General features: G+C 43.4%; 1 protein-coding gene across 3 annotated transcripts in view; it reads left to right on the top strand.

The window, feature by feature from the left end:
• Positions 1-25,280, top strand: part of LOC147149004 (genetic suppressor element 1-like) — a 63,052-nt gene that overhangs the window by 11,533 nt on the left and 26,239 nt on the right. Inside the window, exons 4-5 of one of the 3 annotated variants that reach the window (XM_086028073.1) lie at positions 1,624-1,734; positions 2,053-2,590. In XM_086028073.1, coding sequence (XP_085884199.1) covers positions 2,554-2,590 — 37 coding nt within the window. In that variant the 5' untranslated portion in view covers positions 1,624-1,734; positions 2,053-2,553. Of the gene's footprint in view, positions 1-1,623; positions 1,735-2,052; positions 2,591-20,343; positions 20,487-25,280 lie in introns of those variants that run through there. The other 2 variants (XM_086028075.1, XM_086028077.1) reach the window with 2 other exon arrangements.

Here is a 25,280-nt window from a genome sequence, read left to right on the forward strand (position 1 = left end):
GCACCACTGCTTCATCCTCTTTACCGTTTCCTCCTTTTGCTTTATCTCCCCTCCACACTGGGCCGCCGTTGTCAGTTTGTGGTTGGCTAACGTGTTGTAACTGCTCCCACAACTGCTTATCAAACCCTGTACTGCCTCATGGACAAAAGTATTAGGACACAGGGTTATTCTAAACCTACACAGGAAATGAATGAAATGAATGAAAAGCATGCAATTTGTTCTCAACAGAAGTCATGTAAACAAAATAATAATCCACTGTCCAAACTGTTGTCCTTATAAAACCTTTTTTAACTGTCAGAGGTAGCCTAAACTTAACCCTTACACAAATGTCTATAAATTTACTTAAGTATAGCATGTGAGTACTCTTCTATGCACTCACAGACACATCCACAACACACACACACACACACACGCACAAATGCACACACACAGTCACACGCTCCCATTGATTAGACAGGCCCCATACTGTATGACACATCCAGTTAGTCGGGCTTTCCATCAATTACAGTCCACTCGGAAGTCAGATCCCATATACCGCCAATGGGACTCCATTTTTATCAGCATCAGACAGAAGGCGGTAGGGGTGGAGGTGGTGTCTCTGTGTGGGGCAATGGTCATCACTGTGGCCGTGTCAACCTCCATCTTCCTCAACGTAATATTTTCTTAGCCTCTTATCTGCCTTCTTTGTGTTCTTTTGTAAAGCGCAAGATTAATTGTGAGGAGCTTCTGAAGAGCTATCGATAACCTTATCCGTCACTGGTGGATCAATACATAACTCTCTGAGGTGCCTGCTCTTTGTGTGGGCAAAAGTATTGGGGCATGTCTCAATTCATTTCATTTTCATTCCATTTGCTTTGTGACATTTTTCAAAGAAAAAAAACTATAATATAAATAAAAATGTTCTCCGATGTTGAACGGGTATTTCAGGGGTTAGCTTTCCTGTGACCTTTCGGAGCTGGGTTATCAGGTCAAGTTAAGCTAAGTTTTATTTATATAGGACTTAATCACAAAACGGTCTCAAAGGGCTTCACAGGTCCACAGTTAACAAACATCAACAACATCCCCTAGGCTAGACAACCCAGCCGGGGAAGGAAAAACTCCGAAAAGGAAAAAAAATCTTGAGACGGCCTCACAGACGAAAGGTTCCCCCCTTCCAGGATAACCAAGCTGCAATGGATGCCGAATGGGCAACATTAAGCACGATATGATGCTAATTTGTGCATAAACGCAGGTAGACTCCCCCGGGGGGAGTAGTCCTCCTCCGATCTTGTCCCGTTTGCGCAATTCCGAATCCTCCACAGCAATTCCCTCGCTTTGCTCAACTCCACTTAGACCCCTCTCTGAGGAGGAGAGGGGGGAGGAAGGAAAGAGGAGAAGTAGCAATAAAACAGGCCAAAATCCAGATGCCAGGAGGTGAAGCTGAGCAAATTGCGTCGTTTCTTCCACTCAAAGGGCCGCTATGTAAATGTGTTATCACCCCCTTATTATTACATACGCACAATGAATTCGTAATTCGTTGGGGCGATTATAAGTCCATGTACCACTATCAGTAAAGTACAGATACGTGAAAAATCCAATTAAAAGATGAAGCAAAGTATTTGTATTTTCGTGTGTGTTTTGCAGGTCCCATCCATGCGGTCCAAAGTAGCGTCGGTTCGCTGACGGGAGGATGAGGAAGAAGAGGAAAGAGAAGAAGAAGAAGAAGAAGATGGGAGTGAGAGCTGGACTGACTGAGTATATGCTGTACACACACACGCACGCACACCCTCCCATGATGAATCAGCTGTCACTCAGGCACCAGTCCAATCTACAGATAATGAGAAGTGCATCAACACCCTCTTTCTCTCGCCTCGCTTCCTCTTCCTCTCACCCAACCTCTTTTACACACACACACACACACCAGGCAGCCCCACTCCTCGTCTTCCACGCGCACAAACTCATTCATCTCTCCCTCGCTGGTCCGTCTTGTGATTCTCCTTTTTTCCCCCCCCCCTCTCTCTCTCTCTCTCTTTTCTCTTCCTCCTCCTCCTCCTGGGTGCCCGCTGAGCTAAGCAGTCACTAGTGGGGCCGAGGAGCCAAAAAGAAAGGAGGATAAAGCCAGAAAATAAGGGGAAGAGGAGCGGAGGGGAGAAAAAGCGGGATGAGCAAGAAGCCGCTGGATGAATAGTCGCGAGGAAGGGATTACAAAGACCGAAAAGGAGGAGAGGGAGGACCAAGCCTGGCAGACGCGTCTTCACTTTCTTGTCCCTCTCTATCCATCCTCGCTTGCTCGCAGACAGTCGAAGGGAGGAATGATAACACAGATGCTCGTTCTCAGCCCGGAGTCCCATCAGTTGTCCTCCACCTTCTTTATTTAGGCTCCACGCGGGTTTGGTCTACCGGGGCCAAAGGGGAGCAGACAGAGGCTGACCTCTCACCTCCTGGCCACCCCTGCGGAACCCACCCCCCACCTTCCCCCCCGAGCGAGAGGAGGACTAAGGGCAGGGGGCGGATGACTAACAGCCAACGACGAGCTCTTTAGCCTGACCCCCACTTCCCAGACGGAGCGGAGGCATGTTCGGATTAAAGGCGCCGCACTTCTACCTCGCAGGTACGTCGGGTTCTTCTTCGAGTATTCACCGCAGGAGTAGAACGACTAGGGCGCACTCGTAGAATGATTAGGTCCTGTGCCGTTTTTCCACTTGACATTTCTGCATGGTGGTGGGACAACTTTGGACAACCGTGGCTGGACAACCGCGCTTGATGTTGATTTGTATCATTTTATGATTCCACCATTAGTAGCGTGCCGTTTAGTTTTCTGAAAAGACATTTGAGCATTTATTTGATGTACTAGTGCGCTCTCATCAGTATGACAGTTCAGCGCACTAGTAAAATGGCTGACTTTCTAGTGATGTTTTGTCAGTGCTAGTGCCACAAATAGGCAGTTAAACCTTACTAGTAAATTACTGTGCTGCGCTAGTCATTATTAGGCCTCACTAGCAGGCATGCACTAGTAGCCTCCTGGACTCTACTAGTTATACAAGTAAAAGAAAATGCCCACTGCTCCTTTTGTCTTACGTTGCCTACTAGTGTGCAGAAATGTCATACAGTAGTGGAAAAAATATTATCGGTAAAACACAATTCGTTCTACTAGTCCGCTGTGGACTAGCGAGGACAAAAAAGTGGACAGTGGAGCCACCCATACTCGCGGTTTGCCACTCCCGGTTCGACACCCAAATTTTCACAGATTAAGAAAAATATATACATTTAAAAAAAAATTTTTTTTTTTTAATTCGTTTTTTTTTTTTTTTTATCCCAAAGAGCACCCCACCTCCCCACTTTTCGACCCCGCTTTTCATGGAAAACACGTATTAAATGTTCATCAGTGTTTTTTTGTATTATTTTTTTTTGCCATACTTATAGGACAACTACCTATTACTAGTAGGTCAAAACTGTGCGCTAGTTAACAACTACATGCCACTAGTATTAATCGTGACGTTATAAAATTCTACTTATTAATATCTAGTCCTTCGCTAGTAGTACTCATAGTGTGCAGAGGTCAACTAGTGGATAGTTTGGCCTTATAGTAGAAAATATAAAGTAGAAAGCAGTAGTGGGAAAATGTTATGAGTAAGATAGAGTCGTTCTATATGTGCATACTAGTTTTACTTCTATTACTTTGAATTGTCTTACTATTGAGGACGCAGAGCACACGACTACATGGACCTAAATCTGGATATTCAAGATATGGTATCAATGTTCAAACCGCTTCCCACAGAGTCGCGCCGCATGAATTTGCTGTAAAAAGGAATTTCATGTGCTGTAATGGGCGTGTAGTTAGGAGCCACTTTGTTGAATTAAAACGTATCATTTTTTTGGGACTCAGATGCTAATAAATAGCAAGTGCCAGAGTCTGGGACAGGAATGACATATCGTAGAGTGCCTTCGTGGACCTCCGTCATACAGTATGTCTGGATTTGGTCGTTAAGATTCATGCATTATTCACTGGGAAATTAAGAACTTGTCCAAATTTAATGGGATCTTTCAATGGCGTAGTGTGGCTTAAGTCAAGTGCAGTAGGGTCTTAATTTTTTGAGGCCTATGCCAATTTTTGACAGGAAAAAAAAAGATTATAGATTTAATTGGACGATTAATTTAAAAAATGTAGAATGCATAATTCCCCCCCCCCCCACAATGCATTTCAATGGCCATCAATTCTAAGTGGATTTGCTATTAGCCTGCTCCCTATTCCCTGAAAATAGCGGGGGTCAACTGTAAATATGTTGCTAAAAAATACTTTCCTTTTCGGTTCCCAGAATGGATTGTGTGGTCTAATGGATTTAATTAATAAAGTTATAAGGACGTTTATCCTTGTCTTAACGTGTGTTACCAGTAGTTGAATGTTTGTCATTTTGAACACATTTACAGTATGTTTGATTCATATTGCGCTGTGTATTTATTTTATTATTTGTTCAAACAAACCATGACTTTAGGTTTGTTGGGTTGATATTGTCCTTTCGCATTTTTCACTGATACATTTAAGAAAAATGAAAAATTTTAATGTAGGGAAAAAAGTAGAAGGATGTGATCCAGTACACATCTAAATGTCAGAATCTATGACTATATCCCTGTGAGTATTGTATGTTATCTGTTGTCTACATGTGTTGCCCCACCGTTTGTTCAAACATCCAGTACTTCTAAAACTGCAACTACCGATGCTAACTAATTGTTAGCACGTCACTGGCATTTTGCACCGTTCGTTAGCATGAAGGTACATGTGCTTCTTCATAAGCCATGTTGTTTTAAATACGCGACATGCGTCTTTGTTTTATGTTCAAACAGATGCTTACTGTGAAGTGTTCACGTAGCTCTTGTCGCTCAACCCAAAACATCAGCGTAACTACTACGGAGTACGTGGAGAGTTGTGAGTGTTTTTGCCACCTCTGGATGTGGACTGTGAGAGGCGCTCACACAAGACAGGCAGCGGGCGTGAAAAGCGAAAGCAGGGCGAGAAAATCCTCATGACAAGGCGCGAAGAAAGGCGCGGAAACCGGAGTAGTTTCAAAACAAACGGTGAGAGAGAGAGCGATAACCGAAAAGGACCTTTACGACAGGATTCCCTTTCACCTGTGTGGATGATTAAGCCCCCTGCTGTTGGGCCAGGTGAGGCACGCGAGTGTTTTCGTGTGTGCGTGAGGCGCGGCAGTGTGTTGGTGCGTGCGTGTGTGTGTAAAGTAGGGGAGGTGGGGGGCAGATTAAACAATGCACTGCGCCTTGTGAATCTTTCATGCAGCGTTTTGAATTATACATCTGCTGTCATAAATGATTGAAGCGCTGTGATTATGTCGAGCTTTGTCATTGTTTGCATTTGTGTGTGTGCGTGCGTGCATTTGTGGGAGAGAAATCTCACTTTGAAACATCCATAGACCTGCTTTCATCGCATTTTTTTTTTTTTTTTTGAAGCATCTCGGCTATGCGTCCTATAAGCCATTTGAGCATTTATTCAATATCCTTAATATCTATGAACTAGTACACTCTTTGTCCTCACTAGTAAGACAATTGAGGGCACTAGTAGAATGACTGAATCCATCCATCCATCCACTATCGATACCGCTTATCCTCACACGGGTCGCGGGGCGTGCTGGAGCCTATCCCAGCTGTCTTCGGGCAGTAGGCAGGGGGGACACCCTGAATCGGTTGCCAGCCAATCGCAGGGCACACAGAGACAAACATCCGCACTCACAATCACACCTAGGGGCAATTTAGAGAGTCCAATCAACTTACCATGCATGTTTTTGGAATGTGGGAGGAAACCGGAGTACCCGGAGAAAATCCACGCAGGCACGGGGAGAACATGCAAACTCCTCACAGGGAGGCCGGGGCCGGGATCGAACCCACGACCTCTGAACTGTGAGGCGGACGTGCTAACCAGCCCATGACTGAATCCTATTAGGAATATTTTTTGCACTACGTGTGCCATGTTTTTGCCTACTAGTACGACCTGGATATTAAATAAATGCCCAGTCGGCTTGCATGTAGTTGGTGGACTACACGGATCTGATCGGCCGATAAAATAAAACATAACAGCTGCAGTGCTCCCCATATAAACATTTCCCTATGGCGGGCTGCCACAAATGAATATCGGCTGCCACTAAAAGACTTTTGACGCTACAATTGTTATCATAACTTTTATTGCCGCGCAGAAAGCCGCTCTGCTGCTCGTGTGCTCCTTGTGTGAGTCCGCTAATCAATACCGATAACAATGTCCTTTTTGCTACAATACTGCAAAAATAAATACAGTGCCTCAAATGACTGGAGTAAAAACCGTATCAATGTTTAAAGATTGGGAATCAATCTTAGTGGTATCAGCTCAAACAAGTATCGATCGCCCCCTCACTAGCCAGCAGCCGTAATAGCCGTCCGGCCGCTTTCACAGCACACTCGGTGCTCCTTTTGTTGTCTTAATGTGTGTTTTGGCTCGGAAACACCACTCCAGGTTGGACAAAGCCTACGTATAGTCTCCAGGGTCTTCTGAGTTTTGGATTTCGCTGCGTAAAAGACATTTATTGGACGCGAACGGACCACAAGTTTTTTTTTGTTTTTTTTTTCTTCCGCTACATATGTTTCAACCATCAGGCCCCACCTCTTAAAGGCGCATGCATGTACATCGATACTAGAGTACGTGTAGTACCGTGTAGTGTGTGTGTGTGTCATGGCTGGCACCTTCCGATGCAAGTGTTTGCGCGTGAGTGTGTTACCCAATCAGCAGCACGGTTGCTGTGGAGACAGTGCCAGCCGCTCGCTCCACCCTCAATGATCATTTAACAATGGGGGGGTTGTGGGGCAAAGTGTGTGTGTGTTTTATGTGTGTGTCGGGGGGGGGGGCGGGGTTTGTACGGATGGGGATTAGAGACGACAATAGAAAATCAGGTGCAATCATACTCATGCGTGAAAGTGTCTCAATCAGCATGTGGGTATGCCCGACTATCATTGGTGGGAAGTAACCATCATTATTTAACCTTTAATGAGAAGTCAACACAATTATGAAAAAGTCAAAGTGGTCAATATAAAGATTAAATAACGCCTTTTTGAACGTGATGTGCTTAATAGAGCTGAGCGATATGGCTGCAGTATTTAATTTCAGTCAATGTTTGCAATTGCTGAGGTTTTTTTTTTTTTAACCTATTTAAAATTAAATGGATGGAAATTATAAAAGAAAAGAATGTAAATGAAAAAGAAGTCAACCCACATTTTTATTCAGCATATCCGTCACACTTCCGCTTGCACATGCGTGCGGACAAGATTCACAAAAAAACGGTTCCTGTAAATTCAAAACAAGATTTTGTGCCCCAAATTTCCTCTTAGGTTCTTGTAATTGTGGTACAAATCTAACATCATATTGTAGCCTCTGCCTGCAGCACGCAGAATGCCAGGTTTGCATCCTGATTTTTTAAAATCGGTATTATAGTGAATGCAATTTGTATTGATATTGATCAGGTGTCTGTTGCAATATATATATTGATATTGAATTATTGCCCAGCCCCACTTGGAGCAAAAATATGAGATAGTTGCGCTGTTTGAGAGCAGTGAACTCAGCTCAATTCGCATCACAACAGTCAGCAGTTTGGCAGTTCATGAACAATTCTTCAAAAAAGAGGCTTCAGGCCCTTTCATGTCAGTCCCAGTTAAAGTTTACTGAAATTAAATACGATAAAAGTAAAACAAAAAAGAAAATTAACAAAAATAATATACTAATAAGAATAAAATGGATAGCAGTATTATCATTTATTATTATTATCTAATATTGTTATTATTATTTCAATTTTTTGTAATTTTTAATTTTTCTGTCTCATGTCTTCTTATTATTTTTTTAACCCTCTAAAAATAAAATAAAATAGTATCCACGGCCAGTCCCAGTTAAAGTTGACTGAAAGTAAATACGCTAAAAGTAAAACAAAAAAGAAAATAAACAAAAATGATATACTAATAAGAATAAAATAGATAGCAGTATTATCATTTATTATTATCATCAAATATTATTATTATTATTATTCTTTCGATTTTTTGTCATTTTTAATTTTTCTGTCTCATCTCTTCTTCTTATTTTTTTAACCCTCTAAACATAAAATAAAATAATATCTACTGCCAGTCCCAGTTAAAGTTTAGCAGTATTATCATTTATTATTATTATTATTATTATTATTATCTAATATTATTATAATTATTATTATTTCTATTTTTTTGTCATTTTTGATATATCCGTCTCATGTCTTCTGATGATTTTTTTTTTTAACCCTCTAAACATAAAATAAAATAGTAATATGTACAGCACGGGGGCCACGGAAAATTATAATAAAAACAGTTCATTTATTTCATTGACTTTTGCATTTCGTATTTGCATGCGTGTGCGTGTTATTTTTTTTTCCCGGAGCCGGTGTTGACGTGTGCGCTGGCAGTGGCAGGTCATCTTTATTGGCCGCTGTGCTGTTTTCAGCCTCTGGCTCGCCCTGTTCAACTTGACCTCTGCATTGATTTCTATGATATGTGTTAGCGCTGCAAGGACACCGTGGTGTGTGATTTATGGCGCGTGTCACGTGAAGGCGCTCTCTCTCTCCCACACACGCACACACACACACACACACACATTACACACTTGCCACTCCGCCTCTCTCGCGACAAATATTCTTCTCCCTCAACTGCAGTCAGACGGACTCAAGGAAATAGCAATTCCTGAGCATATTTTGAAGCAAACTGTGTTTTGCGGTTTGGAGCTGTTAAAGTGTCGTTTAACAAGCAAACAGCGGAGCAGCGCTTGAAATTGTAATGGTGCGGTTTAGCGCAAGCCGAGGTGAAAGTGTCAATTGGATTTTTTTGGCGCGGACTTTGTGGTGCATGGCGACGAAAACAAGTGGTCAGGGCCCATAATGATAGAGGGAGGATGCCGCACGGTGGATGGCCGACCCTTTTGCTTCCCACTTGCTGGTTTGCTTTGGCTTCTAAGCGCTCTGTTTTTCATTTTTGACCTCTCCGAGCGGCGGCTGGGTTTTGACTCCAGCGCGAGACCCTGAGCAAAGACAGAAACGAAAGCAATGATGTGTTGGAATTTGCGTGTGAAAGCTGGCATTATACCTTACAATGCTATCGTATGTCGTTGCGCGCCAACGTAAGCATGACACCTCAAGTCAAGTCAAGACAAGTTTATTTGTAATTACAAAAGAGTCTCAAAGGGTTTCACAAGATTAGCGACAACCCCTGATCCAAACCTCCCATCCAGGCAAGGAAAAGCGCAAAACCCCCATTCGGTGGAAAAAAGGAAAAACCCTTCAGATGGTGCTGTACAATGTAAACAGCACGAGAGTCCATTTAATGGGATTAAGCGCTGCAGGTAGACTCCTTTGGAGAAGTGGTTCCCCCTCAGGACTTGACCTGGTCGGTCGATTCATAATCCTCCATAGCAACGCCTCCGGGGAGTTGTCCACTTCAGATCTTATCCCGGTCAGTCAGTGCAGAATCCATTCAGCGACAGCCTCAGATTTGGTAATAGACATCAAGCAGGAGTGGAGGGGGGAGGAGATAGGAGAAGCGGCAGTAAAACAGGCCTAAGTGGAGTTTAAAGTGAAGTCAACCCAAACATTTTTTTTTCAAGAAGATGTTCTCACTAGTTAAAACAAGGCATACTGATAAATATTGCATTTGTAGAATAAGACTTAATCCACCCGTTTTAGCCATCTCAGGGGGGGCGGCCATTTTGTCAGTACTGTCCACTGAAAATGACATCACAAACTCAGATAATGACCAATCACAGCTCACCTGTTTTCTGAAGCTGAGCCACGATTGGTCGTTATCTGAGCCCTCAGTGTTTGTGATGTCGTTTTCAGTGGACAGAAGTGACAAAATGGCCGCCCCCTGAGATGGCTAAAACTAGGGTGGATTTTGCTGCTTAACTCTTATTAAGCAGGTGTGCTGTGTTAGCGAATACAAGACTAGACAACAATGGAAACACCGCATATTTTTTCAACTTCACAATATTACTCCACTTCCCCATCAATACCTCGAAATGGGCCGTCGGAGGTGCCCTTTCATACGCCCACGCACCGCAGGATAATCGCTCAAGTTATTTGCTTTGCACGAATCGGACATACTCCAATTTGTCATGAGCATCGGTTCATGTGTACATGAGGTGATTCCGTACTGCGACTTTGATTTTTTTGGGGCTTCGGAATCCTCAGTAAGCCATTATAAGCCTTTTATAGGCACAAGAAAAGATGGTGGCGAGGGTGGTGTGCGGGGTTGGAATGAGGCGTGCACTGCCTCAAACCACGCTGCTATCAGGCTCTCACGTGGTGTTAATTGAATGTGCGTGTGTGTGTGCGCGCGCGTGTGTGTGCGCGCGCGTGTGTGTGCGCGCGCCGATGAAAACAGGGTCACAGTTGTGCTTCACCTCAAGGGCACTGTTATTAACGAGATGAATACAACTCTGTGACAGCGGCTTGATAACGTAAAAGAGATTAAAAACAATGCAAGTTTACACACGCTACATAATCCACCCCCCCCCCCCAAAAAAAAATTCTCTCCACCTGAGATGATAGAAATCGTAAAAATAAAAAGAAAGACGAAAATGCATAAAACAACCCGTTTTACGTCGCGACAACAAAAATCGCTAGCTAAGCCTAATTGGTCAAAAAAGAGCTGGTGTCGCTAATGAGCTCTTAATTAGCAGCGAGATTCACTTACAGGCACACGCTAATGACCCACGTGCGCTCGGTATTGTTTACATCCAATTACAACCGGTGCATACAGTGACTGTGTTGTGAATTCTCGCTCAATGTGTGAAGCGCGCGCGCGCACACACGCATGCTCACGCATACGCACAGTCGCACACACATGCAGGATGCGTGCTCACTGAGCTGCGGATTAGGATAAATGCCAACATGTTTTGACCCGAGGTGATAACTCCTCGTAGTCTGTACACACACGCCGCACGCATGCACGCACGCGCGCGCACATGTGCGTACAATATGGGCTCACGCGAACACACCTACACACACGCAGAAGGATAAAAACGGTCAAAAAAAAAAAAAAAAAAGCTGCTGCTTAGTGTGTGATAACAAGCAGATGGCGGGAGGATTAGCCAAGTGAAAGTCACAGCTACAATTTAATGTTGTTAATATTAGTTGAAGGAAGGAAAGCAGTCAACACACTAAGGGTTGAACGACGAAATATTTTCTTGTACGACGAAAGTCAATTCGACGTCGATTAATCGATGACGTAATTAGTATTTTTCCGGCGCGGTGCAGCGGTCGCTAATGTTTTTACCTTTATAAATTAGTTTTGCGTATAGACACATTTCGACAAAGAGGCATTGAACACATAAAACCATATGATTGAAAATACAACTTACATATTACGTAGGATATTACGACCTCATGCCACACTGCAACGGGTTTTACAGCACTGTATCATAAAGCGACACTTGATTAGTGTGTGTTATAAATGCATTTTTCATGATCACTCAGTTGCTAAAACCCTTCCTGGCAGCCGTAGGAGTATTTTAAAATTAGCGGCCAACTGCATAGCTAAGGTTAGCAAGGCTAACCGCTATTCTCATCCGCATCCAGCTAATTTTCGTAGCCTACGACCTGCGCGGATGTATGAAGGCCGGTTGGCTGGACATGTTCTAGTCTGGTTTACAGCTTTCGGTAAATTGGCCGATAGGAAGTCGAAATGACAAAAACACCCGATTAGCAGTTGGTGGACTTCAAGCGTTAAATGTCGATACAGAGATACAAGTCGATTAATTGACTACACAGTCATTTTTGTAGAGTACGTTTTACTCTAAAAAGACTGTACAGTGGTACCTCTATTTACGAAATTAATTGGTTCTGGAAGAAATTTCTTAAGTAGAAAATTTTGTAAGTAGAGACATGTTTTCCAAGTAAATGACCTAATCCGTTCCAAGTCCCCGCAATATTCAGACATAAATGTTTTATAAGGCATAAAAATGCATGAAAACATGTAACAACTACATGTTACAATTAGATTATTGCACAATAAATGAGAGTTGTACATAATGTAAAAAACAAAGAATAGAATAAAGAATAAAAATGATGGTCGTTTACCTTTTAATTGCTATCCTCATATCGCTTTTTGCCCTCTTTGGTTCATATTCTCTGTCAGAAGTGGTTTTTGCTTGGCGTTTTGTAAAGAACTGATTCAATAACGTGGCGACTGTCGATACATTACGCTCATATTCTTTGGCGAGATCAACCCAACGCATCCCCCTTTCACACTTTTCTATTATCTCTTGCTTTGTTTGCATGGACAAAAAAAACGATTTTCTCCTCTTTTTTTCTTTTCCTCGTTTCTATTTCACGTAAAACTATCGGAACACCTCATGGCCCGAGGGGCGAATGACGAGGACGCTGCATAGACATATCTATCACATATCTATCAATCTACCTGTCTAACTGCACACATAGACACATACGGTAGAGGTCCCTCTTAGCCAATGGGATGCCAGGAAGATGCTAGGTAATAGCCAATGGCAGAGCAGCTATGAGTATGTTGCGTTCAGGAAATTCTGGAGCTGCCCATACTGCGAGTAGCAGCCCATACTTTTACCTTTCGTATCCTGAAATTTCTTTCGTAACAAGAGGCAATATTTTCCTGTTGATGCGTTTCGTAACTTGAAAATTTCGTATGAAGAGACGTTCGTAAGTAGAGGTACCACTGTATTCAGTGCCAGTAAACCGAGTAAAATTTGACAAGATTTACTCTGAGAATTTTACGCTGAATATGACTTTTCTTTAGCGTGCTTGTGGTTAGTCGCAAAGTTTCCCTCGTAATCCATATGGTTCGCGGTGGAACAGATTTGTCGGTGAATTGCTCGTCACGGCGGCCGCTTTGGCACATCTAAAAATGTTATTCAGACCGACGTCTGTCTTGTCAACCCCGAATCATTTCCACACTCGGGACATGAACTTACGTCTTGCTATTGACGCTATTGACTCGTCCATTCCTTCATTTCTTAAGTTTGAAACAACGCCGTCTTCCGCTAGCTGGTCGCACAGGTGACCGAATCCTGCCCGCTGATTCGCAGAATGACGGTTGATCACTTCCTCCTCCCTTGCCGCCATTGCGCGCTGATTGAGGATTTCATCACTTCCCCCTACACTGCAGCCAATCAATGGACTCGTTCGTCTTTTCTTTGAGACAGCGTTAATACTTGAGAATGTAAAAATGCTTACCGTGAAAGCAACGTTAATACGACATACATCGCCCACCCCTAATTTGCCCTTTCTTACAATCCAAGTCAGCGGGGGGGGGGGGGGCCTGATTCTTTGGTGCGTGCGGAAGATTCTTCTGTGGTGTGGGATGTTTTTCGAGGGATTTTAAAACCAGTACGCGTGTACCTCGATTCAGGCTCAACATGCACGCACGCGCGCAATCAACGCTCTGGAGGAGTTAAACAGGGACTGGGAAACTCAACTCATCCGCCTCCAATGGTGCCGCACCATCTGCATGTTCATGAACCATGTCAAAACGTAATTGATTGAATGTGTCAGTGTGTGTGTGTGTGTGTGTGTGTTTGTATATACAGAGAGCTGACTAACAGCAGTTTGGACCTGCGGGTTATCATCAGACTTAACTTTTTCCTAAAATTGTCCCACGCCTTTCTATGAGCAAAAACAATAATCATGTGAAATTATAAATATTTTAAGTTTCTTAACTTAGAAATGTAAAACTGTCTTTAAGTGTACATATTTTCTTATAATGTTTTAGGCAGTACTGGTTCTATTATCTTGATGTGAGTTGAAGAAGAAGAAAAATGACTAATATTAATAATATAATAGTATTATTCCAATTATTAACACTGTTGAACAGAGAAGCTGAATCAGGTCTGGTCGTATTTTTGAGACGCTGATTTAAAAAAATGTCTTTACTTTTTTTTCTTTCTTTCTTTTTTTTTTTTTTTAAAGGTTGAACTATTGCGCAATATAGATTTTACCATGCGTTGTAATTTATAGCTATGATGTTTCGGGAAAAAATTCCGCCTGTTGCTAAACCTAACCCTTAATTCATAAATATTACAAAATATATTACATATTATTATATTATTATTATGATTGCGAAAACCTGATGTGCGAGACAAAATACGAGGGAAGATTCGCAATCAGCGCATTAAAAAAAAGAAAAGTTTACCTGCGCCTCTGATTTGAGAATTTTGTAAAAAATTGTTGACCTGTGTAAACACTCTCACTTGTCACAATTTAAAAAGATAATATACGTACAACAAACATACCCCTGCCCGCCATTCTATCACAACAAATGATAAATATGAAATATATTAATAATAACACCTTTTGCTTGGGCATGCGCGCCAGCCTCGTTCCGCTTCTGCCCGCGTTTGCATAATCTGCATAATGATGCCGGCTTTAATTGCCTCCGCCCAGGTAAGGGATCATGTGGTTAAGTGGGGGATCATAATTATGCAAATAATTGGCCTGACCACAGCAAGCTGCTACTCTCTGCCACCCATCTGGAGAAAGACAGACACAGAGGAGAAAGAGGAGGAGTTAAGAGCTGAAGGAATGACGACCGGTCGAGAGTAGGCTGGACGTCTACATTGAACCCCCGTTTTTTTAAATATTAGTGCTGTCAAGCCATTACATTTTTTTTTTAAAGTAATTCATCGCAAAATTGTCCATAGTTGATCGCGATTAATCGTATTTTTCCTCTACATTTTTTGAATGAAGTTTGGAACCGATATTTACTTGTGTAAAATCGTGGAATTATTGTGGAGGAAAAAAAAGGATATTTTTATTCAAAGACTGTTCTTATATCTTTCTTTTCAAGTTTGGCTGCAAAGAGAGCAGAGGTCAGCTGCTACAGGAAGTAAATAAAACGGAGTTAACTGAGTTCATTTTTTTTAATGCGTTATAAAATTTAAATGAATCTCCATAGTTAATGCTTTAACTTTTAAACACGTTTAAAGTTATATCAAATGCGCCAACTCTCTCATGGTCAAGAAATGGGAGAATGTCATATAACATCACTTTGAGGAAACAAATAGAAGACTCACTCGCACAGTTCTCAAAATAAGTGTGCTTTCTTGAATCTGTTTTTTTTTCTTGGGCACTTCTAGTTGACGTTTTCTATAAAGCTGACATGTAAAAACAAAAGACGGGCTAATAGAAAGCAGCATAGATGTTATGGTAATTCTCAACGTTCAAACGACAGCTGCTTCAATCCATTCTTTCCGCTCCGTGCTTAGTTTGGCACCTTCTCTGCCACTTCTTACTGTCCATTTTGCCACATCTCTTGCAGTGGACCTCAATGCTGCCTGGCATATTGTGGTACAATGTGATACTATAAAGGCATGAAATCCGAGACCTGCCTGTATACTGTAAAAACTCATTTAAAAAAAATTGCGACATAGTAGCCGCACGTGATATAGCGGGGGGGGCCATCGTATTGATTGGAACCCCTGTAATATATTATATGATTGCTCTATATTGTGCATTTGCGCCTATTGTTAGTTGGTCTTGCATGTCAACCAGGGTTCACTGTACTCCAAGGGTCTCCAATCCTGTTCCTCGAGGTCTGTTTTCCATCTCTCCCTGCTGCGACACACCTGAATCACATGATCATCTAATCAGCAAGGTCCGCAGAAGCCAAATAACGATCCAGAACATTAGATTCAGGTGTGTTGCAGCAAGGAGAGATGCAAGAAAGGCAGGCCCGCGGACCATCGAGGAACAGGATCGAAGACCACCCCCGCCCCTAGTCCGAAATGCTCGAGAAGTGTGGCCGCGCACACACACAAAAAATCCACACGCGGGCGCGTACACGCACACACGCTGCACAGATGGTAAAGGCAGCGGCCTTTTCACACAGACAAAGGGAAGGTAATTCTCTCCGCAGGACGTGCTGGGAGCCCAGGCGGGAAAAGAGCAGCGCACATCCACACTCCCCACCCTGCTTCCTCAGCTCCACCCCCGCGGGCCAACAAACATTGCGGGAGTACGCTGACACAATGTGTGTGTGTGTGTGTGTGTGTGTGTGTGTGTGTGTGTGTTTGTTGTGTGAGCAGCAATCTAATAGGCTCCAGGAAGACACATGGAGGGAAAGTGTGTGTGTGGGGGGGGGGGGGGGGCGTCATAAGAGAAGGAGAGAAATGAGCAAGAGATAAGTTGCCAAAGGGAAAATGTGGAGAGGGGTGGTGCTAATAAACGGGATTACTGCTTATCTTTACAGCCCCGCGTGTGTTTAGGTGTGTGTGTGCCGTGGCGTTACAACCATTTACTTGACCGACTTAACTGGTAAGAGTGGTACCTTGACTTACAAGTGACTCAACTTCTATTTTTGCGACATCATCATCGTAGCTTAAAGCTAACGTAATAAACATCATAGACGGTAAGGCGCGTAAAATGTGTACGCATGCTGCGGTATCAACAACTAAACAACTGCTCCTTTAAACGCACACAGTAGCATATTTTCTCTCTGCCCCCGTGGGAACGACAACTATTATTTTATTACTTTTACGTGGGCGCAAACAATGAACTGCGATATAGTGGGGGACTACCGTCACTGCTCTGTAAAAATCGATGCAAACAAATTGGAGGTCGCGAATGCGTTGCGCTCGAAAGCCGAGTCTCCGCTGTCGTAGTCGATCTTAACCTCGCGGCTCCACCCCCGTGTGCAAATCGGCCCTGTTCGTGATCTCCCACCTGACCCGAGTGGCAAACAGGCGTCTCGTTTTCATTGGTCGGGGGAAGGGAGGAATACATTTGAATAATCAGGAGCTGGGGGTTCATGGCTGATCATATATGCGCTTGTGTGTGTGTGCGTGCACATGTGAGGGCCACACGCAAGCACATCCTTCGTCTGTTTTGTTTTTTTTATGTTGTTTTTTTTTGTCTATGTTGCAAGCGCATTCTCACCTGACGTGAATGGCGTGTGCGCTGCCCTAGTGCGTGTGTGCGGGGTTTGCATGCAAATGCGTGCGTGTGTGTGCGTGATGGATAGAAGGCTTTACGAGAGAGGAATAGGCTAATGACCGGGTCTCCAGAGGCAGTAAAGAATCCGGCAGCTATTACTGCCACACTTCATAATAGCCTCTGTGCTTGGCCTCTTTTACATGGTGCGTGGGGGGCGGGGGGGGGGGGGGGGTGCACTGTTAACGCACCCTGACAAGACGCTGCACTGTGCGCTTTGACCCCGCCCCCGAAAAACACGCACAGAGCAGCCATCAGTCTCTCATGCACCTGCAGGAAATGCACAGACTCTTGTGTATGTTTACAAGCCATCAGTCACTTGAATTCTCACATCGTAATGAGCGCACGCACACACACGCACACGCGCAGAAGTCAATCGGTCACAGCGGATGGAGGTGAGACACCACCCACCTCAGAGAGTGTCTGACTGTACACAGCCACACTATAAATCATGTCAGGCTACACATGTCCGCACTCCCCCTATTTTCTTCCTGTAGGTTTGAGCACAACAGCCACGGATTTGAGGGAGGGGGGGGGGGGGGCGCTTGCAAGAGCCTCACTCGTATGTTTTGTTGCCTCCTTCAAGTGCTTGTTGAAAGGCTGCCTGTGCTCATCTAGGAGCTTTGTGTGAGTGTGTGCGTGTTATAGGCAGGTGCATTAATGAGGGGGAAAAAGTAAAGGCTCGACTGGTATTGGCGTGCGGTGAATGGGACGAGGTAGAAAGTTGCAGGTACAAAACCATGCAAATCAGCTGCTAAATATTTGTCTGTGTGTGTGTGGTGAGGCAGGAAGTAGGGGCTTGAGCTTGCTGCCATTTGACCCACTTTCACTCCATTTGTCCGAAGGGATGATTTACTGCATTTACGACATATGATTGTGCGTCTATGCCAGCAACGTATAGTGACAGGCAGATCAATTAAAAGCACAAGGTACAATGAACCTGTGTGTCCACCTGTTGCCATTCATGCAACAGAATAATAGCTTTGCGTTCAATTTGACAGGCTGTTTAAGTCAATTTGTGAGTAAATTGAGATGAGACCCATTCGTGTGTGTGTTTTTTTTTTTTTTTTTTTTTTGCAACCTATTCTTCATTATTTTGTGTATAACTCATCCATTCACTGTTTTGTGCACCATCTTGTGGCATAGTGCCAAGGAGCAATGTTGAAGTGAGTTGAACAACATCATTTAGACCAGTGTTTCTCAACCTTTAAAGAAGGAAGTCACGGCAAACATATTTTTTTTCTAGAATATGTTCCCAGCAGGTCCACTAGTTGAAACAAGGCAATATGATTAATATGAGTTAAGCAGCAAAATCCACCCGTTTTAGCTATCTCAGGGGGCAGCCATTTTGTCAATTCTGTCGACTGAAAATGACATCACAACTGCTCAGGTAACGACCAATCACGCCTCAGCTTCAGAAAACAAGTCAGCCGTGATTGGTCGTTACCTGAGCCCTGAGGAACTATGATGTCATTTTCAGTCAACAGAAGTGACAAAATGGCCGCCCCCTGAGCTAGCTAGGTGTATTTTGCTGCTTAATTCATATTCCTCAAATGCAATATGAATCAAAATGCCGTGTTTCAACTAGTGGGCCTGCTGGGAACGTATTCTTGAAAAAAATATGTTTGGGTTAACTTCCCTTTAATGAGCGAAGGCACATATTTAGCACACAACTTAGCAAAACGATTTTTAAAAAGTGGATTTACAGGTTGATTACACTTTTACGTCATAGTGGAAGAGCATTTAATTGTTTTGCGTGTTACTAAACGTGGTTGGCATGCATACATTAACACACACACACACACCCCCAAAAAAATTGAATACAGTTTTTTTGTCAAAGCAATTGACATTAGATAATTTTCCGCAGCACACTTGATAATCTCTCACGGCACACTTGTTGAGGATCACTGATTTAGACATCAAAGTATTGATTTGCTGCCGCCTTGTGGCATCTACAGACAGTTATTTTACTGTTCTGCCTGCAAATAGTGAAAATCCACAAGAAATTTGATGCACCCCTAAAAAGATTGAAAATTGCCTAATGCCTTTAGATTCTACAAGATGGCAGCAAAATGAATCATTCGCAGATTTTTGCTATACGCGGCAGCGCTCTGCCGCTATAGCCCGACGAATAGCGGGAGAGCACAGTAAACTGTGAATGCCATTGCAGGGAATATAGATTAAAAAACACACCTGAGATGCCAAGGCTGCACTTCTAACTCAGCTTGCGGAGCACTTTTTCACCTCCATTGTTGATGAAGCTATTTGGCCATTGGCCCAGCACTGTAGCAAGGTTCGAAATAAGCGCTTTCGCATCGAAGTTTGGGAGGCAAGATTTTCATTTTGCGCCTCATCAAAAACACATTGATTAGCAAAACTAAGAATAATTAATAACCGCGGTTAGTAAGTCAATAGTACATAGTAAGTCAATTCATAAGTGTCTGGACTGTGGAAAGAAAATCTACTCGCTAAACTGAACCGGAAACCGGAAATTAAGGAGGAGTGGCCTATATTATCGTATAAAATATTAATAATGTCAGTAATGTTATTTTTTTGTTTTCACAATAGAGGTCTGAGTTTTTTTTATGTTTTGTCACTTCCAGTGGAAGTTTACTGTTGGACTGACACATAAAAGAGAGAATGAGCACATTGTATAAACACCAAAATTCACCCAGACCATATAATTCCGTCTAACGAAAGTCTGCTAGCTCAATGCTAACCTATAATGTGAAACGCCATGGACTGCTAACAAACATTAGCATGGATGTCTCCACAAATATAAGCTTCAAAAAGTGCAACTTTAACACACATGAAGCCGCAACACATAAAATCAGCGCATACAACACAGACACTCATTCTCTCCGCTCTGTGGAAACAACAAATATTAAAACGGCAAACCATGGTCATACCTCCCTCCTCTTTGTGCTGTTAATTATGTCGCTTCGCTGTTAGTACAGCTCACTGCTGCTCAGCATGTAGTGGCATAATGTGGTACTACATTGATACGACACTGAAAGTGCTTAACTTTGAATTTGGATTTGCCTGTGTGATTACAATAAAAATCCATGAAAAAAAAAAAAAAGAAAAGATCGCCTAAACATCTTCAATGTATTGGTGAGCACCAACAGAGTAGTATGACTTCAACTAGCAGATGTGTTGACATGACATGAGCATCATGTCTCCAGTGCCCTATAGGCCTGTGTGAGCTATCAGCGCTGTTGTGCATGCATGTGGAAAGGGCGGGGGGGGGCGGGGGAGGTTGGGGGTTGGGGGGATTGTCCTGCACATCTTCCCTCCTCTCTCCATCCCTCGTTCCCCCCAGGGAGCATCGGTGGAGCAGGTGCTAGCTTCACCACCCACCTCCCTCCCCTTCCAAGCCTCCCTCCTCCCCCACCACTTCTTCCTCTCTTGTCCGTCCCACATCCACGCAGCAGCCGTGTTTTGTCACAGTCAACAGCGAGATGGGCTAAAGCCGAGGACTGCTTTTGTTTCTCTCTTTTCTTTTAGGCGGTAAGTTGTCCCGTTTCATGTTTTCTGTTTGTTGTTTTGTTTTTTTTAAGCCTAAATGTTGCTTGTCCAATTAGGCTCTCAATGATGTCTATGCGGAGCTTTGAGTTGTCTGTGTTGACTTGATGGCTATTGCAGTGGATGTTTATCAGGGCTGCGCTTTCCTTTTGGAACAACTTAAGTGCTGTTTGCTTTAATTGTATTACGCTTGTGTTTTCTTTTATTTGCAGTGGAAATGGCTCTTTTAGGCGGCAAGTTGTCTGTTTCATACTTAAAAAAAAATCGAAATGCTTTCTGTCCAATCTGGGGCCTCTCAATTATGTCTGCGCAGGGCTCAAAAAACAAGGACAAAGTATTAAAGTAAGCAATATATTACTAACAAATTACTAGAATCATTTTCTGTCTGGAGAACAAGAATATGCCTTGGCAAGATTTCTTAAAACCAGTGAACATGTAGTAGCAAACCTTGACTCCACCGACTGATGTCTTATTTAAAGAAGTCAATCCCCCAATTTTTTTTTTCAAGATTGTGTTCTATGCCGTCCCACTAGTTGAAACAGGGCATTTTGATTAGAATGAAATATAAGTTAAGCAGCAAAAATCCACCCATTTTTAGCCATGTCAGGGGGCGGCCATTTTGTCACTTCTGTCGACTGAAAATGATACCACAGACCCTCAGGGCTGAGCTATGATTGGTCGTTATCTGAGCCCTGAGGGTCTTTGATGTCCTTTTCAGTCGACAGAAGTGACAAAATGGCCGCCCCTTGATATGGCTAAAAATGAGTGGATTAGCTCTTATTCCACAAACGCATTATTAATCAGAATGCTGTGTTTCTAATTGTGGGCCTGCAAAGAACATATTCTTAAAAAAATATGTTTGGGTTGACTTCCCCTTTAAGGATAAACATACTCATAATCAGTCATTAAATCTCAACAATTTATTTCACCTTAAGATTTTAGTGACAACAAAACTGAGATTCTCTGATATAAAAGCTGCCTGGTAGGAAGAAATATCTTGGCAGACAGAGAGCAAGCATATTTTACCTTGATTTGAGCTATCTAAGCTTGGTTTGAGTTTAGTTTTTTGCATCAGATGCACAGCATTGAGTTGTCTGCATTGACTTATTGTCTATTGCACTACTTATTCATCAGTGTTGCACTTTTCTGTTGCAACAATTTAATCTCATGATTTAATGTGTAGGAGAGTATTCAGTAAAGACCGAATCAAAAAAGTACAGAAACCGGAAGTCACTTTGATTCTGTTTGTCACGTGTGCCAATAATATATCGTGGCAAGAAAACGCATTCAAAAGAAGTGTCGAAATGGGTTGGTTGATTATTTTTTTTAATCATATTTGTCTGTGTCTACAAATACGTTGAAGCGCTTTTTAACCTAATGAGAGCCATGTTGCGTCGCTTTTTTTCGTGAAGGCAAAATGCAGCACTTCGGCTTGGAGCGTGTTCATGACTCGCTGGCGGTCAGGCGTTTGTCAGCTCGTTAGGCAGCTTCCGCTCGACGCGCTCTTTCCCGCACAACCTGTTGCTGAGCAAACAAATGCTACCGTATGTGGCAAACCAAACTCAACGGATGCGAAATGGGCCTCACGCGACTTAGGGTTAAGGTTACTTGGTGTGAGGGTAGCTAGCTAGCAGCTAGCTAGCTTGCCATATAACTAGATAGATACATTGATAGCTAGCTAGCTAGCTAGCTAGCTGGATAGATAGATAGATATATAGATAGATAGATAGATAGATAGATAGATAGATAGATGGATCCGTTTGTCCAGGCGAGAAGCGTTTTTTTGAGCGTTTCCCTCCTAGCACAGAACTGCATAGAGGAGCCCCTCTCGACCATGTTAGGTTAAGGGTTAGAATTATTTTGTTTTAGTTGCCATCATGGAGTCTCCCCACATCTCTCCACCCCGTGACTGTGATGCGGGGTGTCATCCCACAACACCCACGGGAGTCAAGGGAGAGCTTTAACAGTGACTGCATTGTTGGCGTCAAATAGACAGACGCCACCGGGCGCATTAGCAGCAGCCAAGCGGATCACTTGGCTATTGTGTGCAGGGGTGTGTGCGTGTGTGTGTGTGCGTGTGTGTACACAGCCTGCAGGTGGAGTTTGACACGCACACACACGTGCGGCCCCATGCACCATCTGACCTGCCATGGACCAGCTGCTCTGCAGGGGTTACCGAGTCAACCTCCAATCTCTTTAATGATCCTTTTCTCATATTGATATACTAAAGTAGCCCACTCAGTCACGCACCCACGCTCACACACACACACACACACGCGCACTCCTCATCCCCTCCATTGGCTGTAGTAGCCGTGCGTGTTTGTCAGTCATTCATGCATCGAGTGGCAGTTTGTTTTAATTGACATACCGGGAAAACAAGTTTGGTGACAACTTGTTGCTAGGCAGAATTCGTAGTGCTTGGCCCTCCTCAGGTGGAGAGGTGTTCATTGCCGGTAAGTTTGTCATTGTGGTTGTCGTTTGCAGCATCATCTCATGCATATGTACGTCTAAATTCATCACATTCATCAAGCATATCCCACCTGAATTCCAGCAAGGGCCGCGGTGCACCCGGGACTTGTCGGCAGTAAATCACAAGGAACATATAAACGTTCACCCTCACATTCACACCTCCAGACAATTTTGAGTCTTTAATTAACCTCCAATGCAGTTTTTTTTTTTTCTGGAATGTCGGAGGAGGCAGGAGTACTTACAGAAAACCCACGCAAGCTATCCACTGTACTCATTTGTGTTGTGCTTCACACAGCACACACCTTGGCCAACATCGCACGCTAACACCCCCCCCCCCCCCAGCACCTGCCTGCGTGCATCTGCTATTTTGTGTGTCTTGGGGCGCCCTCGTGTTTGTTCAGATGGTCGAGGTCAAGCCGGCGTGCTGTCGACACCTGCCGTGTGAGGCAGCCTGGGGCCACAGGACACAGAGGAGGAGGGACTCAGGCTGTCTGACCCCCCCCCCCCCAATTCAAACATACACAAATGGCAATGATGTGGCCGATTGCTAGACGAGGCACGAAATTCCCACAGTTTCTCGCCAGAATATATCTAAAATGCTGGGGAAAAAAAATCACTTTTCCATGAATGCAGATCAAGTGGAATAAGCTTGCATTCAAAACCTTTTTTTTTTTGTTCTTACAGTGTCGTTAAATTACAAAATGAGTGCGGACAATGTACTTTTAGTCCCTTTACAGTGATACAATACAATATTAAATCATAAATGTACTTTAGGAATCATAGTTCAGTCTGTTTTTTGATGAACATTTAGGCCTACTACACTATATTTTAATGTTTTATATATATTTATTTATTCATTTGGAATATTTGGGCTAAGGATAATTGTGTTCATCCAAGTTTCCCAAGTGCTCGGTTGCCATCAATGAACGACTCTGACCAGCAGACTAGTGTCCGATCAACTCTCTGACATCACCCCAATACCGCTCACAGCCACTAGAGGGGGCAGTCGGGGCATTGCTGTGAGGGGCAGTGAGGTCTAACCAGCATTTCCAAATATTTGGAGTTGTGATAACGCACTTGATTTGGGTGAAAATAGAGCCACTGAAGCTTAGTGTTGCGTATCAAACACAATCATTGCATGCACGTGTCCACGAACGACTCACTGCTTCCCGAGTTCTAATTGTCTGTGCCTGAGCTGGAGGTGTTGCTTCTTACACTCTGTGCTTTTTCTGCTCCATTTATCCCAGCAGCACAAATGCGTGCTGGCTGTTTGGTCCCCCGGGGTCGCATGCATATATTTTGTGGAGCGCAGTGTGTGTGTGTAAACTCAACTGAGTCAGCTGATTTGTGTGTGTGTGTGTGTGTGTGCGTGTGTTGTAAAGAAAGATCACCTTTCCTCGTGGATGTCTCGCTGCATGTCTCTCTTTTTTTTTCTTTTTTTTTTTTCTGACGTTTATGTGCACTTACGGGCCTGTTTGTGTGTGGCGGAGGAGATTGAGTGTGTGTAAGTATGTGTGTGTATGTTGTTTATGGATGGTGAGGAAGTGTTAAGTGCTGCTGTGCGCGCAAAGCTAGTAAAGCCATTTAGCAGCCCCGCGAGGAGCCCTGAATGCTAGGCTGACGCCATTCGGACTGCTATTACAGACAACTTTAAGAGGCTGTAAAACATTTTGGCTACTTTTCCTCTCATTCGCACTCAGTGTGTACGCATGTGTGTGTGGATAGAATCCATGGATGTCTGCCAGCTATTGTAACTGCTATTAGCGTCAGCTGTCAGAGCAAGAAATAGTGGAGCGCATGTGTACAAGCTAACAAGAATAAATCTGGGAAATATTGCCGAGCGCAGCAGTTGCGGAAGTGGACGCTAGCACATGCCGGCACTGGAGGTTGAATTTTTTTTTTTAAGGCGACGTTATGATAATGATAGTCAAGTCGACTTTGATGATTGAAGACGTTGTTTATAGATTTTAAGTTGTCGACTTTGATGATTGAAGACGTTGTTTATAGTTTTTAAGTTGTCGACTTGCTCTCTTCGCAACTGTTTGCCTTCAGCCTCCAAATACAGTGATGCCTTGAGATACAAGTGACCCGAGTGTTTTATTGTATGAGCCATCGTGTGGTCTGATATCGCTTTGATTTGGAAGTACACATTTGACAGACGAGCACTGAATGGTGGCAGTGACTTCAAAACGACTAAAACATTTTTTAACAAAAAATTCGCAGTCCGTTTATCGCCTTCCGCCTACAACCGTACCCTTTCACCGTCCGTTTATCCGCCATTTTGTCCGGCCGGACCAAATAGTAATCGCC

The sequence above is a fragment of the Filicampus tigris genome, chromosome 4 (assembly GCF_054856515.1).
Source record: "Filicampus tigris isolate MCC_2025a chromosome 4, RoL_Ftig_1.0, whole genome shotgun sequence".
NCBI lineage: Eukaryota > Metazoa > Chordata > Actinopteri > Syngnathiformes > Syngnathidae > Filicampus > Filicampus tigris.